Below are 24,013 nucleotides of genomic sequence, written 5' to 3' on the forward strand. Positions count from 1 at the left end.
ATAAACAAATGGATGGAGGCAAAAGTGGATGCTGGGTGAATAAATGATAGCAGGAACTCACATCTCACACATCTGTCCCCTCAACCCCAGGGGTTATCCACCTCAACCCCAGGTCCCGCAAAAGAAGAAAAATAAGCATTTCTTCAATTACTGTGTATTGTGTACCTAGCCTTGTTGTAGGCGCTGGGAACACAGCACTGAACAGGACAGAAACCCTTGGCCTTGGCCTTGTGCGGTGGATATTTACTGTAGTCATGTTCACCTGGACTGCTTCTTTTAATCCGCTCAGCCGCTTAATACACGGACCCATTTTTCAGATGAAAAAACGGAGGCACTGGAAGGTGCAGTGTCTTGCCCAAATTTTGCAGCTAGAAAACTGAAGCACAGGGAGGCTGAATGACTTTCCCAGGGTCACAGTAGTTAAATAATGGAGCTAAGCTCCTGAACCCAAGTTTAACAGGGGGGAAGTTAGAAAGTGGGAGGGTAGCTGTGGGCTCCACCCAGGTCCGCTCCAGCCGTTAATGGTCAAGTCCAGCCTCTCGCACTTGGCCACGAGAGAGCGCCAGCGAGCCTCCGGACAGTCGCGGAGCGGCGCTGGACCTCCCCCCGCAGGAATGCCGGTGGCAGAGGGCGGGGAGGTTGGCCGCAAGCCCGGAGCAGCAGCAGCAGCAGCAGCAGCAGCTGCTGCCGCTGCTCAGATTCCGCCCTCCTTCCTTTCCCTGGAACCCCGGGTTTGCGGCGAGGGGGCCGGGCGGGAGGAGCGGCCTCGCAGGGATGTGTGGCCTTCTTTTCACCCTCGTCCTCTCCTCCAGGACCTCCAGCCGAGGCTTCCCGGGAAAGGCGGGGCTGGACCCAGGAGGCGAGAAATAATTCCCATATCAACATCGCAATGAATGGCCGTCATTTCTGAGAGAGCTACTAAGTTCTGGCACTCGGGAGGGACTTTCTCTCCAGTGACTCTTCCATTTAAACAGAAGAGGAAACAGGCTCAGCGACTTGCTGTTTCTTACTCAGGTAGAAGGTGTCAGGAGCTTCTTAGCTTGGACGGTGCGTCCAGGAACTGCTCAGCTTAGTCACTTCCAGTCCCAGTTTAGGCTCCTCAGGTCATTTCTTGGTTCCTGAGGGCTTCTGATCCCCCTACTTATTTCCCCAGAGTTTCCCTGACCCCTAATGGCCACAAGTGCCTTCCCTCCTGGTCCAAGGAGATCTTGGCTGGCAGTAAGAATTTTCAGGAGAAGCTTATTGCTAAGCTAAGAGGAAGACTAATTCAGCAGTCACTCTCAGGATTTATTACGGAGTCTGAAAGCACTGCGGAATGACAGTGATATCTGTCCCCACAGAGCTCACAGCCTGGTCACCCATAAATAAGCAGCTGCGAGGGCCCAGAGGAGCCTCCTAACCCAAATAGCCTGGGGAGTCAAGGAAGGCTTCCCAGAGGAAGCGATATTTAGGCTGAGACCCGAAAGTCTAGGTTAAGTAAGAGTAACCAGGCGAAGGGTTAGGTGGGAGAGAGAAGATGCGTTTGTTTCTGGGGGAGTGAACAGCCTGTGCAAAGACCTGGAAAGGAGATGGAGCAGGGTGGCGGAAAAAGATCTTTAAATCCTTAGGCCAAGGAGAGTCTCATTATGATGCATTAATTTACTCACTCATTCATTCATTTATCAGATATTTGGGTGTTTTCCACATGCCAAACACTGTTATGGGTGCTGAGATGCGGTTGAGCAGACAATCTCCTCCCGGTGAAGTTGACATTCTAGTGGGTTGAGACAGGCAAGGAACAAACTGCAGTTTATAACTGTAGTACATGTCGGTGGTGAGCAGGTTAAAGGGATAGAGTGGCAGGGTGCTATCTTGTGGTGATCAGGGAGGGCCTCTCTGAGAAGGCGACATTGAACACCTAAAGGAGATGAAGGAGGGAGCCATGTGGATACCTGGGATAAGCTTTCTAGACAGAGGGAACAGCAAGTGCAAAGGCCCTGAGGTGGGAGTGCGCATGGCATGTTTAGAAAACAGCATGGAGGTCAGCGTTCTTAGAATGAAGTAGATGAAGGGGAGAGAGTGGGAGATAATTTGAGACAGATATTCGGGGACGAGATCATGTAGGAGGCCTCATAGTTGTGGGTTTGAATCCAAGTAAGAGGGAAAACCACTGAAGAATTTTTGAAAAGAGGAGTGATATTATCTTGCTGTTTTAATAGAATTGTTTTGGGTATGTCCTTTGTCACCATGACTTGAAATCGAAAAGCGCCCTCCCAAATGAATAATTTTACAACATAAAAATAAGACCAAATAACACCATTAGAAAAAAAAAGAACTGGTAAAAAGTGTTCACATTTCATATTATATACTCCCTAATCACCATAATATGTAAAGAGTTTCTAGGAATAAATAATAATAAAAATATAAACAACAAAGTAGAAAAAATTGAGCGAAAGGTATGGTTAGGATGCCCACAAAAAATGAAACACAAAAAGTTCTTTAACATATGAAAAGATGCCCAGCCTCACTTGTAATAAAAGAAATGAAATCAAAATAAGACAAAGTGAGCTCCCAATTTTTACCCATTAAATTGGCAAAAATTTTGAACACTGATAATGCACAGCATGGTGAGACTTCAGGAAAGTGTCCATGCTAGCATGCGGTCATTGGTCTTCCTCCAGTAAAGATAGATGTATTTGATAATGCTCATAAAAATTACAAATACATAGTATCTTTGGCCAAATAATCCCATGACAGAAACACTTACACTTGTGTGAAATGATGTATGCATATAAGGTTATTCACTGCAGCCATTTATATAATAGCAACAAATTGGAGAGAGCCCCCAAATTCGTGATTATAGGACTGGTTGCATAAATTATTGTCCATCTACACAATGGAATATCTTGCAGCTTTGCAGAAGAATGAGGATGCCCGCTGGGGCTGATATGGTAAAACTTCCAAGACATAGTATTTAAAGAAAGAACTAAAGCTCCACTTATGTGTATAGTATGTTGTTTTTTTGTGAAAAAGTAAATTAAAAAGTATAAATTCGGTTTTTTCCCCCATTGAAATACTCCATATTTATTTTATTTTTTTTAAATTATGGTAAAATAGACACAACATAAAATTTCCCATTTTAACTATTCTTGAGTGTACAGTTCAGTGATATTAAATGCATTCACATTGTTGTGCAGCCATCACCACCACCCGTCTCCAAAATGTTTTCATCTTCTCCAATTGACACTCTGTCCCCATTGAACACTAACTCCCCCAGCCCTGAGCACCCACCATCTACTTCCTGTTTCTTTGGATGTGACTCCTCTAGGGACCTCATATAACTGGGATGACACAGCATTTGTCCTTTCGTATTTGGCTTGTTTCACTGAGCAAAATGTCCTCAAGCAAGTTTCATCCGTGTTGTAGCAGGTGTCAGAATTTCTTTCCTTTTAAGTCTGAACAATACTTATTTGCATGTATGTATATGCCACAGTTTGTTTATCCATCCATCAGTTTTTTTTTCTTGTATAATCAGAAAAAAAATCTGGATATATTACTTAAGCAAGTTATAACAGGCAGGGGTGGGGAATCAAGAATTAAGCAGAATTTTTTAAAAAATATCCTTTAATTATAAAAAAAGTCATAATGAATATTTTACTTAATGAAAAGACATCTTTTAAGAAGCCTCTGGGCTGTTATGTTGGGGCCAGATGCAGAAGGTGGGAGGGGAGGAGGCTGGTACAATAGTCCAGGTGAGAAATGCTGGTGGCTGGCCTAGGGTGGGGGGCCAAGAAGGTGCTGTGGAGTGGTTGGTTCTGAATATGTTTTGCAGGTTGAGTGAACAAAATCTTCTGATAGATTGGCTGTGAGATGTGACAGAGAAGAACTAGAGATGACTCCCAACATTTTTGGCCTGAGTAACTAGAAGAATGGACTTATCTTTGTTTGCTAAGAGAGGGAAGACAGGGGCCAGGTGTGAGTGCAGAACTCAAGAGCCAAAGGTTAGCACGTCTTTGTGGATGAAAAAGGGAACAAGTACCAAACCTGACAAGCTCAGCGGAGGCCAGCATGACGTGCCCTACAAACTCAGAGACCTAAAGTAACACAGAGAATGGTCTGAACATAAAAATTCCTAATTAAAAGCAGGTCAGGGCAGGTAGTCACACCCTGGGCCTGTAGCTTCCTTGACAAAAGGTCTGTCTTTTCCTTAAGTGAGACTGTCTATTGCCTTTTTGCATCTAAGATAACATACCTTTCAAATGTCAGAGTCGTCCCCTTTTTCCAGAGCCATCAGGGCACAGCCCACTGCATCAGAGCACGAGACCACGGAACCCCTCATTGTTCTCTTGTTCCCTGAAGACCATCTCTATGTGCTGTAAATATTATTAACTATCCTGTACCCACCAATGTAAAAGAAAGCTTTGCTTTTTCCAGCCTCCTTCATCTACCACCAATGGATTTTATGTAACTTTCCTTAAGTCTCTTGCTTTGATTCTAATATATAAAATAAGTTGCAAAACTGCTATTCTCTGGAGCATTTTCTCAATCCGTTGGGGGTTTTGCTTTCTGCCAATCTCTGTTGGCCTTCGTGGTAAAAAATAAAATAGCAATAGCATTCAGCTAGATTTCATAACAGCCCCCCCCCCAATGCATTTAGTTTTATAGCTGCTATCCGGATTGGTGATGATTCTTCCTTAAATTCATCAGAAACTGACTCAGGGGGATTTAAGCAAACGAATGTAGTAGATGGACACTGGGGGTTCATGCAACCACCAGCCTTGGAAGATGAAAAGGAACAAAGTGGGGGTGCAGGGCAGCAGCTAAGGTTACAGCTTAAATCATACCCCCTGAAAAACAGCCAGCAGCTCCAGTTCTTGCTGCCAACCCTGGTCATGCAGCACTCCTGTCCCTCCTGCCACCTCTCCCTGCTGAGCCTTTCTTCTCTGCATGGCTGGCTCTCAATTCCAAATCCTGTGCATCTGCTGGATGGAATCGGGGTCACATGCTTTCACTCTAGCTGCAAGGGAAGCTAGGCGAGAGGGTCTGGTGTTTTACTGAGTTTGGGGTATGGAATGCTGTACGCCGCGCCCGCAAATAAACATCAAGTGCTGTTTCACTTACGGCGACTACAATGGCTTTTCCTTCTCGGGAAGGAGATAAATTTGTCTTTTAAAATAATTTAGTTAAGAGTTTTTGCAAAAGCAAGAGAATTTTGGACATAAAATCTAAGACAGTTGGAGACCTTTCGGGTAAGGCAGGCGGCAGATATTGATAATGTTCTGGTGGAGTCAGGGGTGGTGAGTGCGCATGCCCTGTTCCTCTGCCATGTAACGTAACATGCAGCACATCAGTCAGTGTCCTGGATGGAAGGAGGTAGCTCACTCAAAGTGGATAACTGCGGAGTGACGAAGACAGGGATGAGCGCGAAGGGAAGGGCTGGGGCAGGGGGTCCTGTGGAGGATAGTGCAGTGCCATCCTGCTGGCAACCGTGAGATCCCGTCACCATCTTTAGCTGAAAGGGGCAAAGGGAGGGAGTGGTTCTCAGAAACTGGAGCTGGGCCTCGTATGGAGAGATTCTGCGAATCCAAAGAGACCCTGGATAGAGGTGCTTGGAGGATAAATACTCTGACCTTCCTCCTCCCACCCTTTGGTCTCCACTGCTGCCTCCCATTGGCAGAACCCAACACGAGCAGAAGCCAAAGGCGGAGGAATCTGGTCTACGTAATCTTTGGGTGACCTCCTGCATGTGTATGCTTCACATATTCTTTTTAAAAATTAATTTAATTTTTCAATGGCGATATAATTCACATATCATAAATTTTGCCATTCTAAAGTGCATGACTCAGTGGGTTTTGGTATATTCACAAGTTTGTGCAGCCCTCACCACTATCTAATTTCATATGTTCTTTTGCAGGTATTCCAATATTGCTTCAAACTCCAATATGGGAGAGGGGAAGAGAGCAGTCGATTTGACAAAACATGATAAGTAGCCCCCGTTATCTCTCACGGAGACCTCTTCCTAGGGCCCTGGACTCAGTTCCTCTTTTCCTAGATCACCAGAGATCCCCGAAGACCAGCATAGACTGAGTCGGACAGCCCTGGACTCGAGTTCTGTCCCTCCCCTGTGCCTTGACAACCTTGGTTTCTTCATTTATGAACCGGGGAGGCTCTTAGTGTCTCCATCTCATGAGGCTGCAGAGCAAACACTTATAAAATAATTTCACCTGGAGCCTGGCACTCTACGGTGGTAGTTGAACCTGAACCACAACAAAAACTCCAAGTGAAGCAGAACAGTGCAGGGAACTTTTCCTGTTGTTTCGGCATTATCATTGCTGGCCCTACTTTATAGAAGATGAGACCAGGGGAGTCGCCTGCCCATAGCCACCCAGTGAGCAATAGACAGAGCCAGCGTCTATACCCGAGTCCATTTGCTTCTGAATTTTCCAGAGTAGGGCCAAGAAACTTAGAGACACTATCTTGGAGGCTCAGGTGGGACCCCCTATTTTTAAATAATTTTAATTGGGATAAAAGTGTACATAACACAAAATTTACATCTTAAGCATTTAAAAGTGTACCGTTCATTAGTGTTAAGTACATTCACATTGTCATGTAACTGTCACCACCATTCATCTCCAGAACTCTTCCTTGGACAAAATTGAAATTCTATCTTTGTTAAGCACTAACTTCCCATTCCTCCCTTCCCTCAGCCCCTGGCACCCACCATTCTACTCTGTGTCTTTACAAATTTGCCTACTCTAGGGACCTCATATAAATAGAATCATAAATAGAATCAATACTATTTGTTGGTGACTGGTTTATTTCACTTAGCGTAATGTCCTCAGGATTCACCATGATGTAGCATGTCACGACTTCCTTTCTTTTTCAGTCTGGAAGTTACAATACAATGTTACAGTGCAATAACATTCCATTGTGTGGATGGGCCGCGTTTTGTTTGTCCAGTCACCCATTGATGGACACTTGAGTTGCTTCCACCTTTTGGCTATTTTGAACCATGCTGCTATGAACATGGGTGTGTAAATATCTCTTTGTGACCCTGTTTTCAATTCTTTTGTCATAATTCTGTTTCGTTTTTCAAGGAACCGACATACTGGTTTCCACAGAGGCAACATGATTTTATATTCCCAGTAACAACGCACAAGGGTTCCAATTTCTTTACATCCTTGCCAACACTTGTTATTTGTTGTTATTGATAGTAGCCATTCTAACGGGTGTGAGGTGGACCCTATTCCTTTTCAATTTCGACATAAGAAAGTGAGCTTTATTAAATAGTTAATATAGCGAATGTTAGTGGTTACAGATCTACATTTTATGAAAAAATATATGTGCATTGCTGGTGTGTGCACAAACACATTTTACTGATGGAGCGTGTGACCAGAAAAGTCCGGAGACTCCTTAGTCAACCCAGCTCTATGCTTGGGTGAGAGGGTGGGGGATGGGGATGTTTGGATCATTCCTGTATTCCCAGGCCCAAGATAATGAAGTCCTGAGGTTGAACGAGACAGTCTGTCTCACCTTTCAATGTCCGTGGACAATGCCCCTTCCTCCAGGAAGCCTCCCTTGCCTTCCCAGTACCAGCAATCTGCTCTGGACTCCTCAGCCCAGGGTCCTAGGTTCCTTCCCTCAGCCTCAGCCCTGACCACAGAAGGGTTTGTGCCTGGAGGCTGGCTGAGCAATGCCCAGTCACAGAGCAGGTCAGGCAGTTTGCTGAATGAATGTATGAATGAATGAACGAAGAGTCTGTATGGCCTCTAAGGTGGATGTGGACTGAAAAGGTCTGGCTGTTCGGGGTTGGAGAGTTGGGCGAGCCTCACCGGGGCCACACCCGAGTGTGGAGGCAGCAGCAGGCCAGGCATCGGAGGCCAAAGTTGAGGAGGCGTGGCCAGCGGAAGAGCAGCCGGTGAGAGATTCGCACGTACAGGCTGCCGGAGGGGTCAGCGGCTTTGAGCGCAGTCAGCGGAGAGTAGCGGGTGTTTGTCTGCAGGCGCAGTGGTGGTCTGGCCGAGCTGATGACCTTGACAATAACCTGTGGGGTGGACCTCTGAGCTCAGGGACTCGGGGATAGCAGTTCTGTAGGGAGGAGCTCCGTACATACCTGAGCCATGTCTTGGGACTCTTGGCGCCCCACTCACCTGGGCTACATCTTGTGGGCTCTGCCCCACGGAGTGAAAGAGCTCCCTGGAAGCTGGGAGGTAGAGATCCTGGAAGTAGCGCAGGGTGTCAGGGTCAGTGCCTGGAAACTCGGCCGTGGAAACCCGCTCCAGGAGTTTTCCTTCAAATTCGGTGGCCACCGGGCCTGGTTCTACCAGGGAGATGCTGGAAACAGGAACAGGGGTAGGTGGGGTCTGGTGCCCCAACACATTCACGGCCAAATTTTGCCCACTACTGTCTCTCTTTCCTTTTCATCCTCCAGTTTCTGCCATTTTATTTCATCTCTCCCTGTTCCCCCATCTCCTCCATTACTCCCATTTTCTTGTCCGCCCATCACTGCCTCCCTTTCCCCCTCAGTCTCCATTTTCCCTTCACGGCCCAAGTGCCCTCCTCACAAGATATTGAACTGGAGCAGCTGGATGGCCAGACTCTCGAAGAATCCTTCCAGGGCAAATTTAGAGGCTGCATAGATGTCATTGAAGACGACACCTGAGAAAATTAGAGGAAGGCGGACTGTTTGGGGGTGCGGGTGATGGGCTTTGTGGGCCCAGAGGAATGGGGTCTTTGGGAGACTGAGAAAGAGGGTTTAAGGATGAGAAGGAGGGGTTATCAGGAGCCAGGGTGGTGGGAGTATGGTATTGTGTGATGGGAGCATATGGGGTCAGGATGAGGTTTGTCTGGGGAGCCAGGTGCCTCCTCTTCCCAGCAGTAGTCCATCTGCCCTCAGCCCAGGAAACTTCCTTATTTCCTTCCATCTTCTAAACCCCTGAGCCTCTTGGGCATATGATCACCATGGTCCCTGAGGGCAAGTCTCATTCATCTGAGTCATTGCCAGTCCTATTGAGCAGTGAGTGTGGCCCCTGAGGTCAGGGGGAGCAGATGGATAAGGGGCCAAAGGTATGGGCTGAGTAGGTGCAGCTTCTCCATGACAAGATAATAACTAGGGTGGATTCCTCAGAGGGCTTCTGCAGGGAGTGGAGAAGATCTGAGGAAATGTCCAGGGAGAGAAAAGGGGTTTAGAGGGGTTCAAGGAGGAGAGACCCAGAAGCATAGATGGCAAGTAGGTGGTTTTCAGAGTAGGCTCATGGCAGACATCACTATTCAATTACTGCTCTCTTTTCTGTGGAACCTCAGAATCCCAAACCTAGACATCTCTGGGGCCTGGTGGTGGTGGGGTGCTCGTCAAGGAGGGGTCTCAGGAGGAGGGGTTCTGATGGTTCCTTAGGTTGGGGGGATGATCGGGAGAGATTTTGGTAGGTGTTGGGGTTGATACTAGAAGGGACCGTGGCGATCACATGCCCAAGAGGCTCAGGGATTCCCAGGGTGGGTCCTCAAGGCTTACCCTGCAGCCCCATGACACTGCTGACCACCACAATGTGGCCCTGTCGCCTTCTCTTCATGCCAGGAAGCACAGCTTTGACCAGACGAATGGCTCCGAAGAAGTTGGTATCGAAGACGTTCTGCATGGTAGCTAGGTCAAGCCCCTCCAGGGGCCCCACCAGGCCCACTCCAGCATTATTCACTAAGGGGGAGGTACTGAGGGTTACTCTGAGGTTCCTCCAACCCTTCTAGTGTCACTTTTCCAGGGACACTCCCTGAATTACCCCACTCCAGATCCAGGGCCAGTCGAGGGTATGTTGGGTGGACAAATGTGGAGCCTCGATGACCTTTACATATAATTCAACATTTGTTTTAGGGCACCCTGATCCCTGTCTGGGGTGAAGGGCTGCTGGGAACAGTCTCCCCTTTAATGCATGAGCAATCAGCTCTGACCCCAAACTGCATCAAAACAGCTACACTCACCCTCCTCAGAGGGCCATTAAGAGACCATGAGTTGCTTCTTCGTTATGAATTGCTCCCTTCCCCAAATGACTCATTAAAGTCATTTCCCCAACCACATATGGTTTTCTCCATATGTGAGAAGTTCTCTTCAATAAAACCCACCTGACTCCAGGTCTCAGTTTATTTCTTATATCCCTAATAAACAAAAAATAAACTGATTGGCACCTCAGGCTTTTGGCCAACTGGTCTACCCCTTCTGTCCAAGGTCAGAGGATGCTGGTGAAGCAAGAGAGCTGGTGTCCAGACACTGGAGGACTTTGTGATGAGGATCTGTGTTTAGGCCAGGGAGGGGGCAAGTGACCTCAGGGGTTGCTCAGTCTCACCCAACACGTCCACTTCCCCTCCCTGGATACAGCTGAGACATTGGGCCACTGACTCGTCGCTGCACACATCCAGCTGGGCCACGGTGAGGGTCTGACCCAGAGCTTCCCCAGCAGCTGCCTCCAGCATCCCCTTCTTCCCCAGATCTCTCATGGTGGCCACCACTGGGGACAGAGAGCAGAGTTGGGGCAGGCATTGGCTCCTTTTCCTTATGTATGGGACTTGCACGTTTCTGTGATCTTGCATGAGCAGTCACAGAAGGATAGGTTTACACAACTATATTCACCACACATCCACAAATGCACACTTGTGTACACTTCCTTACACGTTTATCCACCTATCCATCCATCCAACACATTTATTTTTTGAGCATCTACTAAATACCATATCCTATTCTAGGTGCTGAGGTTATTCCATGAAAAAAGATAAAGTCCCTGCCTTCGTGGAATTCACAGTCCAGTAGTTAGACAATAAAATAAATATAGAACAGATTGCCTTGAGAAATGAAATGCATATACATCTAGAGTAAACATATGTGCCTATGTGCACATACAAGTATGAATAGACACATTTATACCATCAATATAAGTTCCAATTTATTGAATATATACTATGTGCCAGACAGTGCTAAACACTGTTATATGCTCTATCTCTAATCTTCACAAGAACTGTATGATTAGGTCACTGACTTATTTTCCAAAGACAACCACATCTTTCATCACATATGCTCTTCTAGAATCTTGTTGCTCCCCTAACAAGGCATAAAACCTCATTCCCCTCTCCTTGAATATTACTACCCGGGAACCAACAGACTATGGTGAAAATGACATTGTGTGACTTCTGCCTTGTTTGCTGGCACACTCACTCTTTTTTATTTTTTTATTTTTACCACCTACAGCACCTGGTCTTCCTAGATGGTCTTCCACCCAAGTACTAACCAGGCCTGACCCTGCTTAGCTTCTGGGATTGGACGAGATCGAGTTTGTTCAGGGTGGCATGGCCGTAGACTGGCACACTCACTCTTGAAGCTTTCAGCCATCCTGTAGCAACCCAGCTGCCCTGAGACCACCATGCTGGGATAAAGCCCAAGCTAGCCCAGATAGACAGACCACGTGGAAATTACTGGAAAGGAGAGAGATGCCTGCCCAAGCCCTGACATGTTCCAGTCTCTTCTGTTCTTGTTGTAGCCTTTGACCCTGGCTCAGAACCACCTAGCTGAGCCCTTTCAAATTCATGACCTTTGTAAACTGTGAGAGATATGATTATAGTTGTTTTACACAATAAATTTTGGGGGTGATTTGTTATTTAGCAATAGTAATCAGAGCAGGCAGGTAAAGTTATCCCCATTATACAGATTAACAAACTAAGGGTTAGCAAATTGACATTCCCTGCCTGTACCACCCCTAGCAAGAGTTAGAACCGAGATCTGAACTGGGTTTGTCAGAGTACTGAGCTCACATCTCACACACCTGCATACATGTTTGTAACCTCTCTGGGTGCACTCTCCTGGGGGTATCTGCATGTTTTCTGTGTGATTCGCGGGTGCTGCACGGATGAATGGGGCCGCATACATCTACAAGTAGTATAGTGACAAGTGCAGGCCCAGGGGCTGGGTGGCCTGGGTTCAAATCCAGGCTCTGTCACTTTCTGGCTGGGCAACCTTGGGCAAGAACTTTTGGCAGGCTCGCCTCAGTTTTCTCATTTCTCAGATGGGGAAAATGACAGTGACCACACCATAGGGGTGATGTGGGGACTAAATATCTTACTAGATGCAAAACACTTAGTCTGGCACATTGTAAGCACTCAATAAATGTCATCCTTTAGCAGTTTTACACACTCATCTGCCTGCCACAGGGACACACACAAAGAACTTCCCTGCACATTGGCACTCAGACTGTCATACTCAAAGCTATGCATGTCTCTAAGACAGAGGGCAGGACACTGGGAGAAGCAGCTCTGCCAGCTGGGACATTGCCCTCAGTCCCTGCCGCCTCCTCTTAAGTAGCAGCCCTTTGCCCACTTCCACTCCAGCCTGCTCTGGGTCAGAGGTCTCTGTGGGTGGGGTGCAGATTGAGGCAATTGACTCTCAAATTGCAGGAGGATAAATCCCTAGGCCTAGAGGCTCCCCCTTGAACTCCCAAGGTCAAATTCATTTAAGAGGCTTATCTTGGAGCAGTAATCTGGGGAAGGGTAGGGGAGGAGAGTCCTAGGGAATGCCTAAGTGAAACCCCCCTGACCAGCCCTTCTAAAACTATCACCACCCCCACACTTACCATGTCCCCCCTCACTTTATGTTGCCTCCTAGCACTTATTAGCACTAGACATATTATAAAAAAATTTCGTCTGTTTATTGTCTGTCCTCTCTACCCTCTCCCACGACACCACTAATCAAGACAGAGATTTTGGTCTATTTTGTTCACAGCTGCATTTCCAGCACCTAGAACAGTGCCTGGAACCCAGTAGGTGCTCAAGAAATATTCGTTGGCTGAGGGGATGATTCGTGAGGAGAGGTGGGAAGGGGGCTTCCACGTGTCCTGGTTTCCCCCCAAGTCCACAAATGCAGTTGGAAGGGAAGGGCTAGTGGAAATAGTGTCAGTAAGGCTGGGGGTCCTGGAAGCTGTGCCCATCCCTGCTCCCTCAACCCTGCCCTTGGCCCCTTACCTTGGTAGCGCTGCCTGGAGTCATGAGCCAGCTGCACTGCGAGCTCCAGGCCAATTCCTGACGAGCAGCCTGAGATCAGTACAGTCCGGGCAAAGTCGGCCATGTTGATTCCTCCCTGGACGTGTGACCTCTGCTGGCCAGCACCTGACTCCCGCCACCCAGCTTCCTAAACACCATTTAACTGATTCCCCCCTGCAGGATGAAGGGGTCCCATGAGCCCCCAATTCTGAACTGACCCCGGGCAGGTAGCTGGGGGGAATTCCTTAGCTTCAGTACACCCCTTTTCCTTTATCTGTCAAAAATTTCTTCTCCTCACAGCTACACCCATAACTGGGGGCTTTTTATTATGATTATAAATTATTCAGGGCCGGGAGGAGTTTCAGGTAGCAGGGGCATTCTCTTGCTGGGCAAAGAATCTCCAATTTGAAGGAGAGAGGGAGAGAAGGTGACAGAGAGCTTCCTAGAAGGGCCCTTTCAAAAGTGCACAGAAATGTCAGATGATGGGGTTAGATATAGCGAGAACTTCCCAGCAAGGCAGAGCATGAACTTTACGGAGTCTTTTAGCTGGAGAAGCCTTAGCCTCAGATGTCCCTGGGGAGGGAGGAGGAGCAGCTTGGGGAGAGTCTCTCTGCTCCTCCACCCAAGGGGCCTCCTTCTCCCCATCAGGCCAGAGGGGGCCCCACCCCCTCCTCTCCAGGGACACAGAGACTCTTTGTCTGAGGAGCCAGAGGCTGAGAGGGAGGCACCGCTGGCTTCTCCCTCTTCGGGATGGGGGGGCAGTTCATGGCCCAGGATACGCCCCTGGGGTTCCTCTCTGTGGAAGCCCTCAGATCTGCCAGGTCTGTGCTTGTTCAGTTGCACAGACAGCTCCACCTGATTCCTTAGTGGGGGTCCTCTTCACACTAGGGGGTCCCAGTGGGGTGAGGGAGGCTTTGCCTCAGCCCAGGAATGGCAGTGCCCTGCAGCAGTGCCTTGCTTTGGGGTAGCGCCAGACTGTCTCATTTAATGGGGTCATGTGTGAGGATTTGGGATTGGGGATGGGGCATCCATTTGGAGCCTGATGGAAGTGGAACCTTTTATTTAAAGATTAAGAGCTTGGAAGAAATAAAAAACGGTGTTTGAGAATCTGTGGTGAGGGTTTGGGGATGGGGCCAGGACATTCAATTCTGTAATTTGGGTGGAGAAATGTAGGTTTGGGGCAGGTCTGGGAAACCTATTTTGGAATTTGGCATGAAGTTTGAGGTGGTAAGAGGACCCCTTATTTAGGGACCTGAAGGAAAGGTGCTGGGGTGAGGCTGGTACCTCTTATATGGGATTAGGAAACAGGCGGGAGAGAGTTTGGTGTGAAGCTGGGATCCCATTTGGGGGCCCGCGGTGACACAGAAGGAACTTGTATTAAAGCTGTATCCCCTAGGTACAGGGCCCGGATAGAGGCTGAAGGTTTGAATGAGGCTAAGACTTCCTTTGAGGGGGCCTGTTTGAGGAAAAGTTTCGGGATAAGCTTGGGACTCCAAATTCTAAGGCTGGGTGGGCGTGACCCTCCTCTTCTAGGGTGAGGTGGGGCAGGAAGGGCCCAGCGCCCAGCCTAGGGCTCCACCCCTAGCTGGCCAATCAGCGCTCAGCACAAACTTTCCCAACTCCCCCCACCAGCTGTCAGCCACCCCCCTTCCAGCAAGTCAAGCCTGGCCAGGCGCTGGAGCGCAGGGCGAGGCCAGGGCGGGGTCTCGTGCAGTCTCCTGTGGATCCTGAGCGCAGCCGGCCGTCGCGAGTGCGTGCACGGAGCCCGTGGAGTCGCCGCGCCCGGCAGCCGCTGCGGCGGGTCCTCCACCTTGTGTGTGGACCCCGCCAGGATGAGGAGCCGCAGGAGCCTAGGCCAGTTGCGGGCGGGCCTCTGCCTGCTCCTAGCCTCGCTGCAGTTTCTGCCCTGGACACAGGCTGGTGAGCCGGGAGGGAGGAGATAGGACCCGGAGTGCAGGATCCAACGAGGCCGCAAAAGACGGGGTGGAGTCGGGAAGGAGGAGGCGTGCGTGGGGGGCGTGAGCGTTGTGCGTGGCTACTGTATGCGAGTGTCTGACTCTGGGCGATTTGTGGGTGTGACAGCTGGCGGAGCAGAGAGACGTGTGACTGTGTTTTATTCGTGGGCGCATGGGAGTGAATGCAATTTATAGGTGTGTATGTGTAGCAATGCGTCTGACCATTTGAAGTGAAATCGTGTATGTGGTTGAGTGTGAGAGTCGATGATGATCGTATATACACGGGTGACGGGTGGTCCCTGGGTGAGTGTGTGATTTTCAGTTGTGTCTGTGTGTGTGCGTGGGGGAGGGGGGAGGATTTTGGGAATAATGATGTGTTATACATTATACTTGTGTGTATCTGGGGTGACCCAATGAGGGACCGGTGGTGACGGGGGGGCAAATTATTGCCTGTGAGGATGCGAGGGGATGACTTAAGGTGATGGTGAGTGGGGCGAGGTGGGAGGTGGCTAATCGGGAATTCAGACTTCCTTTTGCGTCTCCCAGATGGCTTCGCCCTACTCTCCCTCTTCTTCCTCTGTCCCCAATTGGCGCGTGCCCACTTCCTCTGCCCTATCCCCCGCCCACTCCCCACCCCTCGCTCCCCAGAGCCGCGATCAGCACCATGGACAGGGCCTCCCGAGGGCCGCGGTGAGGGGCGAGGCGGGGCGGGGCCCGGGGCGGGGCGGGGCGGAGCGCGGGCGGGGGCAGAAGTAGAAGTTGCTCCCCAAGCTGAGCCAGTCGCTGGTGTTTTTCCCGAGGAATTTCTCAGGAGCCCCCCCCAGGGGTCCCGGGGGCCGCGGGACGGGTGAGTCAGCGCTGACGCACGCCCAGCTGCGCGCATCTGGCTGGACTCCGCGCCCCGCCCCGCAGGATTCCGGGTGCGGGGCGCTCAGGGTTTGGGAGGATCAAGAGAGTTATGGTCTGAGAGGCCAGGCTAGGACCTCTTGGATATCCCTCGCTAAGGTGAACTCAACCTCCAGCACGCACCCACGCGCGCACACGCACACATACACACACACACACACACACACCACTTTCTCACTTTCTCTGAAGTCCAGGGAGGTGCCCGCTCACGTGAATAATCCCAGATTAGCCTATGCCTTATTCCCACGTTCACACATTTACACAGTCGTGCAATCTCAGGCAATCATTCAGAATACAAGGCCCCCGGGACACCAGGAATGTTAAACACCGGTACCCACGCCCAGGCAGCCCCATCAGCCACCCGCCACACGGTCATGGCTTTTGTCACCCTCCTACGCTTTCAACCTCTCACACATGCTTCTACTGGCATCCATGCAACACGGTCAACATTCACAGCCAGTCACCCACTCTCTGACATATAATCACACTCCCCATCTCGAATCTGAACTGTTATAATCAGAGACTCACCTGCATGACCTCACCACCAGGACCGGACTCACATGGACACACAGCCACAAGTCAAAGAGCTGAACCTAATCTTTCCATCACAGACCAAATACTCACACACATTGACACATCGCAATCATTCCCTTGTCCATATATAATCACACACATGCACAATCTCATGTATGTGCACAATAACACGTATACACATTTGCATAGACACTCATACGTATGCTCTCCTACACTCTGAGAGCATCTCAGCTATGTCCCAGCCTGGTCCCTGACGGCCTGCCTCCACATCATAGACCCCACCCAATGTCTCCCTGGGGCCCTGACCACCATGGGGAGAGTCTGTGGGGGAAGGTCTTAGACAGACCCCCATCCCCTGACCCTGCAGGCAGGACTCAATGCCTCTTGTGTGTCTGTTTGTCAAGAAGCCAGCCATGAAAAGAAAAGGCAATCAGTTTCTGAAAGGTCATTACAGAAGGCACACAAGATTGAAGCAAGAGACATTTGGGTTAGATGCTGGGAAGGACTCTTTAAATGTTAATGAGCAGTTGGTCGAGGAGAGGGCTTTTCCTATTGCATAGAGACTGGGGTCTGGGTGAGGGGAGAGCTTGGGAGAGCCATGCTGGATGGGGTCATGGATCTCAGCCCTCCCCTGGGCCCTAGCCTGGAGAGGGATCAGCTGGGATGGTCATTCCATGGGGGAGTGACCCTTGTGGTCAGCAGATCCTGGGAACCCAGATCTTAACCCCAAGGGGTTGTAACCCAAATACCTCTTAATGATAGTTCAGCCACAAAACAGGCAATTAGAGATGGAGCCGGTGATGGTGACAGGGTTTGGGGAGGGGTGTGCAGATAGGGAGAGAGATGGGGAGAGTAGTCCACACACAGAAATACAGAGAGAGAGGCAGTGAGATAGAGACATGCAGAGAGAAGGATGGGAGAGCAAATGAGAGAGAGAGAGAGAGCAGGAGAGAGAGAGAGAGAGAGAGAGAGAGAGAGAGAGAGAGACGGAGAGGGACAGGCTGGATTCAGAGCTGGGACACAGAGAGAGACCTGGAAAGACTGAGACAGAAAGTGGGACAGAGAGAGGGCGGGGAGTGGGGCGAGGGGAGAGCAGAAAGAAAGGGCAGAAGGAAGTTGGGAGCAAGAGGAAGCTGAGTCTAGAACAGGATTCTGTAGAGTCTAGAGAATGAGAAGTCTGACCCAGGAGGAGCTGGGTTGGGGGTCCCTCATCCAAACCTCCATTTCCCCCAAGTCTGGCCCCCTACTCTGGGTCCCAATGGTGAAGTCAGCAGAACCACCCCCAGGGTGAGGTCATGGGCAGATTCGGCAGAATCTGGCTCCTGCCAAGAGGTTCGGGTCAGGGGGTCAGTGGGGCAGTCTACTGGAGAGGGGAGATCAGGCAGGGGCTTTGGGCCCAGAGGTAGCCGCCACCCACCCCTACCCAAGCCATGTGGTTCCACTTAGCCCTGGCCAGGCTGTGTGGGGTGGGGCTGGTAGGAAGGCCTGGATTAAGATTTCATTGGACCAGACCAGTCTCTTCCTTTGCTAAGATAGGAGGGAGGGGGTCAGAGGGAAGAAGGCAGGAGGTTAGCAAAAAGAGGTGGTCATGAGGAGGAGGTCAGAGAGGGAGATAAAATGAAGAGGTCACAGGTCAGAAGGAAGAGACGGATAGGCAGAAGGAGGAGGTCAGAGAGGATGGCCAGGGAAGTCAGTGGGGATGGTCAGAGAAAGCGTAGTCGGAGGGAGGAGCTCTGAAGTCGCAGCAGTCAAAAGGCGGAGGTCATGGGTGATGTTGGTCAAGGAGAGTCAGAAGGAAGAAGTCAGGAGAGGTGGTCAGAACGAGGAGGTCGAGGTCGGGAGAGGTAGTGGTCAGAGGAGGGGGTCGTGGGTGACGGTGGTCAAGCAGGACGTCAGAGAGAGGAGGCGGGGAAGAACACACAAGGAGCCCCTCCTCTCCAACTGGGTTTCCCCTGGCAAGGGGACCTCAGGCCTGGGAAGCAACCCCAGGGAGCTGGTGCGGGGGAGTGTCGAGAGGGGGACAGTCTGGCTCTGGGGCTCAGGCCAGGAAGCTTTGATTCATCCCAGAACTAGGTCAGCGTTTTTCTTTTTTTTCTCTCACCAGAACCAAGGGGGGAAAAACCCACAACAACACAGGAGTCAACAGGCTAATAAGGCTGAAACAGCTGTGGGGTAGTGAGGGGGTGCAGGCCCCAGACCCGCTCCCTCTCCCTGACCCACGAACACAGTGTGGGGGCTGGATCCCCAAACGTGAGCCACTCACACAGAGTCCTGACTTGTCGTAACTGCCCTGCACCTCCGCTTCTTTCTGCAGCAGACCCTGTGGATGTGCTGAAGGTGCTGGGCGTACGGGGGGGCCAGGCTGGGGTCCCTGAGGGGCCTGGCCTCTGCCCCCGGAGGTCCCCAGAAGGCGACCGGGCATTCAGGGTGGGCAAGGCCAGCACGCTAGGTGTCCCCACATGGGAGCTCTTTCCAGGTGAGTCAGCGCAGGAGGGGCTGGGGCTCGTTCTGGGAGCAGGGGTACTGCCAGGCCTTCTGAGCTGCCCCTTTCCCTGTGACCCCCATCAGATGGACACTTTCCTGAGAACTTCTCTGTGCTGATCACTCTGAGGGGCCAGCCAGCCAACCAGTCTGTCCTTTTATCCATTTATGACGAGAGTGGAGCGCGGCAGCTGGGTCTGGCCCTAGGGCCAGCTCTGGGCCTCCTAGGTGGCTCGTTCAGTCCCCTCCCCCAACAGGTCAACCTCATGGATGGCAGGTAAGTACAGGGAGGGTGTTGGTCTAAGGAAGGCTGGGTGAGAAGCACCCCCACTGAGACCGTCTCCCCGCAGGTGGCACCGTGTGGCAGTCAGTGTGGATGGCAGCATGGTGACCCTGGTGGCTGATTGCGAACCTCAGCCTCCCATTTTGGGCCAGGGACCTCGATTCATCAGCACAGCTGGATTCACTGTGCTGGGAACACAGGACCTTGGGGAGGAGACTTTTGAGGTAGGGGTTCAGTGATAGGGGGAACTGAGGCAGAGGGCAGGGGCAAGTTTTATCCACAGCCTAATCTGGAGAACAGATTGGAAAAGGGAGATGTCCAGCTTCTACCTAACACCAAGAAGCTGAGAGAAGGGAGCCCCATGCATCATTGTGCATCTTTGTGGTGTGTGACTGTGAGATTGTAGAGCCACAGAATAATTTGTGATGGCGTATCTTGGTTTGTGGTTGGAGGGTGAGGTTGCACCTGTTGTCATGGTATGTGATTGTGTGTGGGGTGGTTGTGATGTTGGGTGTCAACAAGGCATGGTCTGGTGTGGCTGTGTGTTTTCAGTGTTGTGACTGTGCTGTGTGTGATTGTGATGTGTGTTACCTTCAGAGGGCCAGAGACCTCATCCACCTTGTCCCCCTTCTCCCCAGTACTTTGAAGGACACCTACATATAGTAAGTGTCACCATGTGCCTGAGAGCAAAGGAACATGTTGTGGTGTGTGGTTTGTAGTTATGATTTACTGTGACCCTGATAGAATCTTCTTTTTCTCAGTTTTAAGGGGCACAAGGATCACTGGTGTTCTGGGTGGAGAAGCACCAAGCCTCGGTGCTTGGAATGCGGGTGGGAGTCAGCCTGTGGCCCCTTTCCCTGACCCCCACCCTCTCTCCAGGGAGATGTTCAGGAGCTGCTGATAAGCCCAGATCCTCAAGCTGCCTTCCGGGCCTGTGAGCAGTATCTTCCTGGCTGTGACCACCTGGAACCTACAGCCACAGCGGTGAGTGAGAGGCTTGTCCTGAGGTCACAGGCTGAGTCATCCCTAGCTCTAAGTCTCAGGAATAAGTGAATTCTGACTCTCATACGTAGGGCTGAGTGACCTCTGCCCTTAGACAGATTATATACATGAATGACCTCAATCTTAGGTCACATAACTGAATGACCCTTGTCCCCAGATCATGTAATTGACCTTGACTGAGGGTCATGAGGCTGAGTGAGCCCTGGCTTTAAAACTCGGGACCAATGGACCATGTGCCAGCTTGGTCCCAGGTGACATGAGTGATGGGGCCTCCACTGAGGGGCTCTGGACTTGATTGAGCTCCTCTTCCCAGGTCCCCCAGGTTGAGCCCGAAACCCCTCCCCCTCGACGGAAGGGGAAGGGAAAAGGGAAGAAAAAAGGGCGAGGCCGTAAGGGGAAGGGCAGGAAGAAGAAGAAGAAGGAGACTTCAACCCTAGTTCCATCTTTGGCTCCCTGGAGAACCAGGTAAGGGACCTGTGGGCTCTCACCTGTGCTCTTTGACTGCCTGACTTCTGGCCTCTGATCCCCACTGACCACTGGCACCTCGTCCAAGGGCTCTGCTAACAGTATTCAATCCCTAACCTTGGACTTCCCTTAGCTGACTGATGACTGGGGCATGGGGAGGGAGTCTGGTCCTGTCTTATGAGCTCTTCTGTCTCTTTCCTCTAACCTCTAGTTCTGGGGGGCTGGAGGGAGGGGGCACACCCACGTGAGAACCTTATTATTAGAGGGCTCTTGATGAGAGTGACTAAGGGCAGCAGGGTGAATGATGGGCTCATTAGTTAGTGGGTCATTGGTCGGAGTTGACTGGTTGGGGTCATTGCTGAGGATTATTTATTGGGGAGTCATTAATGGGAACTGGGGGCACTATTTGGCCTCCCTGAAACAGATTGCTATTTGGGGAGTCGCTGTAGGGAGATATTGATTGACCTCAATATTTGGGGGCTTCCTACTTGGGGGTCATTGTCTGAGAACATTGATGGAGGCCACTGTTGGTGTTATTGGTGTCACTAGTTTAGGGTTAATGAAGGGGAGTCATTACTCAAGGAGGTCATTCTCGGCGGATCATTGATTGGAGGCACTAGTTGGAGGAGTGACTTTTGGGGGCTCATGGATGAGATCATTGGTTTGGGAGTCCCCATGGGTTATTATTTGGGAAGTCATTGATGGGTCATTTGTTAGTGGAATCACTGTGTGGTAATGGGGGGGGTCATTGTTTGGGGAGGACAAGTTGGGTTCACTTATGGGTATTCATTGTTGGAGGATCACTGATTGGGAGGAATAACTGATTAGGGGTCAATGATGAAACTTATTAGTTGGGAGGGTCACTAGTTAGTGCTTATTGTGGGGGTATCACTGGTTGGAGCTGTTGGTTGGGGAAGTCACTGGATAGGAGAGTAACTGGTTGGAGTCACTGACAGGGGGAATTAATTGGGGGACCACTGATGGGTCACTGGTTATAGGAGTAATCGGTGGGCGGGCCAGTGATGTGGGTTATTTGTTGGGGGTCAGTGGTTAGGTTTCTTAGCAGAGGTCATTAGTCAGGGGTCGTTGATGGGGATCATTGGTTGGTGGGTCACGGTTGCCCTATATCTGCTGTCAGTATCAGCTCTTTCTGAGCTTGTTATTTCAGGCCCAGAGCAGAGACATCAGGAGGAGCCTAACCCTCCCAGCCCCTTCCTCAGCCTCAGCTCCTCACCTGGACACCCACTGCCTTGCCATGCTCTTGACCCAGTTCCTCTGCAGCTATCCAGGCCAGGAGGAGCTACCACTCCCTCTCTTACTGTGGCTTGGCTGGCTGCCCACTGAGTTCTGCTTTGGAGAGGACATGTGGGATAGGCTTCCGGGAGTCTGGCCCTAAGTGCTGGGCCGTGAACCTGACCGCTGGGCTCTGGAACCAGCCCCACTTTGCCTTCTAGGCCTCCCAGACCTGGCCCAGCACCCCACTCCCGCTCCACGTGAGGGCTCCCCCTGCTGGGGGTCTTGGTCCAGTTAGCACACCTTTGCCTCCAGGGCCAGCCCCCTCTCCCCTCCCCGCTTCCCTGTCACCAGCACCGCCACTGCCACTGCCACCACTGCCCCCGTTTCGTCTCCTAGGACTGCGTCCCAGGCTTAAGGACACCTGCTGTCATCACACGTCGCTTAACGCATTTTTACACGGGGTACCACATTTTTAGCCTTATAGCAGATAAGAATTAAAGTTCTCCGATGAGACTAATTTGAAAGCTGATCATAAGAGACAAAATATAGTTTTCTAACATCCATAAGAATGCTCTACATAAAAGAGAGTGTTTGACTTTTGGAAATCCCAGAAGAGGGACTCTTATAATAGACTTTACACTGCCTCAATTTAAGCAGGCATATAAAAAGGAAAATGATATTTAAAGGGACATAAAGATATTAATTAAAATGGACTTACTGAAATGCCAGGGATATGATGACTTCTGAAAATTGAATTAAAGAGCCTTCTGATGTTTTTTGGGAGTCTTCCTATGTCCCCTTCCTCAGACTGGGTGCCGGGGGCTGGGCAGGGCTATCTCCTCTCCTCCTTTGCCTCCCTTTCTTCTTGATTGGCCTGACCCTAGGCCTGATATTCCCTTGTCCCTTCTCCAGACTTCCACTGACATCCCCAAGGCAGAGACACCAGCTCCAACTCTGCCTCCGACTCCCACATCCTTGGTCATCGCCACCACTGTGACTGTGGCCCACAATGTCACCATCCTAGAGGTCAGTAGGAAGTGGATGGGGCTGGAAGGGAAGGTCCCTGGGCAGGGGTGGAGGCAGACAATGAAAAGGTCAGGGGCGAACTTCAACCTGTCTTGATGTCCTCAGGGGAAGCTGGATCCTGGCAATGGAACTGAACTGGGGACCCTGGAGACTGAGTTAGCTGGAGAGAATGAGGAAGGAGGTGGCCCCACCATGGGCCCTGGCTTCCGGGCAGCAGAACAGTCATCGCGGGCTAAGTTCCAGATCTTTCCTGTGAGTCTGGGTGGCTGGGTTAGGTGTAGGGGGCAGGACTTCTGCCAGGAGCCACACGCAGCTACACTCTCTCTTGCCTTCTTTGTACCCTGCCTGGAATGCCTTCCCACCACCCCAGTGCAGTTAACAAATATTTATTGACAGGCACTGTGCTAATGTGACAGGCATTGTGCTAACAGAAGACTCTGTGGGTAGGGTGATTCATTCAACTTTTAGTCTAAGCATGATGAGATGCCACTGGAGATGGAACAGGATCTGATTTGGAGTTTTCTACTCTTTTTGGCTGCTGAACAGCGTATGGGCTGTAGGGGGAGCCAGAGGGGCAGCAGGGAAACTGGTAGTCTCTGCAACAGAGGGTGGTGACCAGGAGGAGGGCAGTGGAGGTGGGGATAGAGAAAAGTGGACAGATTTGGGCCATGCTACATTTTAGTCTTGCTTCTGGAGGTGGAGAAAGATGCAAGGATGACTGGGTAGATGCATGATGGGACCATCCAGTAAGATGGGGAAGCCTGAGGGAGGAGCAGGTGGAAAATGTCAAGGATCTCATTTTGGATGTGTTGAATTGGCAACCCCCGGTTGGCATCCAAATGGAGATGTCAAGTGGTTGATTGGTTAGAAAATTCTGGAGTTCAAGGGAGGTTTAGGCAGGAGATGAAGACTTGGGACTCACCAATGGAAAGATGCTATCTTTAGCCAAGGAATTATATGAAATTGCCTAGGAAAATAATGTAGACAGAAAAGGGGGTCCAGGTTCTAGCCTTGGTGTTGGGCCGGGGAGGAGGTGAAGAGCTCTAACTTACCCTGAATGTCTGTTATGTGCCAAGCATTATTTTAACTTATTCTTATTATCATGGGATTTGTACAATCATTATTCACCCATCGA

General features: G+C 50.5%; 2 protein-coding genes and 1 pseudogene across 2 annotated transcripts in view; 1 reads left to right on the plus strand and 2 right to left on the minus strand.

Moving 5' to 3' along the window:
* Positions 1–7,807: 7,807 nt before the first annotated feature.
* RDH8 (retinol dehydrogenase 8) lies at positions 7,808–13,132 on the minus strand. Its single transcript, XM_039873285.1, has 6 exons — positions 12,973–13,132; positions 10,314–10,475; positions 9,491–9,670; positions 8,544–8,637; positions 8,130–8,313; positions 7,808–8,023 (listed from the first exon to the last, which is right to left on the minus strand). The coding sequence occupies exons 1-6, from the start codon at positions 13,073–13,075 to the stop codon at positions 7,808–7,810; spliced, it is 939 nt and encodes a 312-aa protein (XP_039729219.1). The 5' UTR covers positions 13,076–13,132.
* Positions 11,201–11,319, minus strand: LOC120610931 (uncharacterized; annotated as a pseudogene).
* A 935-nt stretch (positions 13,133–14,067) lies between the features above and the next one.
* The window catches only part of COL5A3 (collagen type V alpha 3 chain), a 36,503-nt gene continuing 26,557 nt past the window's right edge, over positions 14,068–24,013 (plus strand). The window contains 9 exon segments of the mRNA XM_039873260.1: positions 14,068–14,910; positions 18,700–18,861; positions 18,954–19,143; positions 19,217–19,373; positions 20,029–20,133; positions 20,465–20,594; positions 20,597–20,616; positions 22,765–22,878; positions 22,984–23,130. Coding sequence (XP_039729194.1) covers positions 14,823–14,910; positions 18,700–18,861; positions 18,954–19,143; positions 19,217–19,373; positions 20,029–20,133; positions 20,465–20,594; positions 20,597–20,616; positions 22,765–22,878; positions 22,984–23,130 — 1,113 coding nt within the window. The 5' untranslated portion in view covers positions 14,068–14,822.

The sequence above is a fragment of the Pteropus medius genome, unplaced genomic scaffold (assembly GCF_902729225.1).
Source record: "Pteropus medius unplaced genomic scaffold, Ma_sr-lr_union100, whole genome shotgun sequence".
Classification (NCBI taxonomy): Eukaryota; Metazoa; Chordata; class Mammalia; order Chiroptera; family Pteropodidae; genus Pteropus; species Pteropus medius.

Coding starts and splice junctions, on each gene's coding strand:
- RDH8 (XM_039873285.1), bottom strand. CDS start 13,075: ATGGCCGACTTTGCCCGGACTGTACTGATCTCAGGCTGCTCGTCAGGA. Junction 9,671..10,313: donor AGGGGAAGTGGACGTGTTGG/GTGAGACTGAGC, acceptor CCTCCCCCTTAG/TGAATAATGCTGGAGTGGGC. Junction 8,024..8,129: donor GCCCACAAGATGTAGCCCAG/GTGAGTGGGGCG, acceptor TCCACCCCACAG/GTTATTGTCAAGGTCATCAG.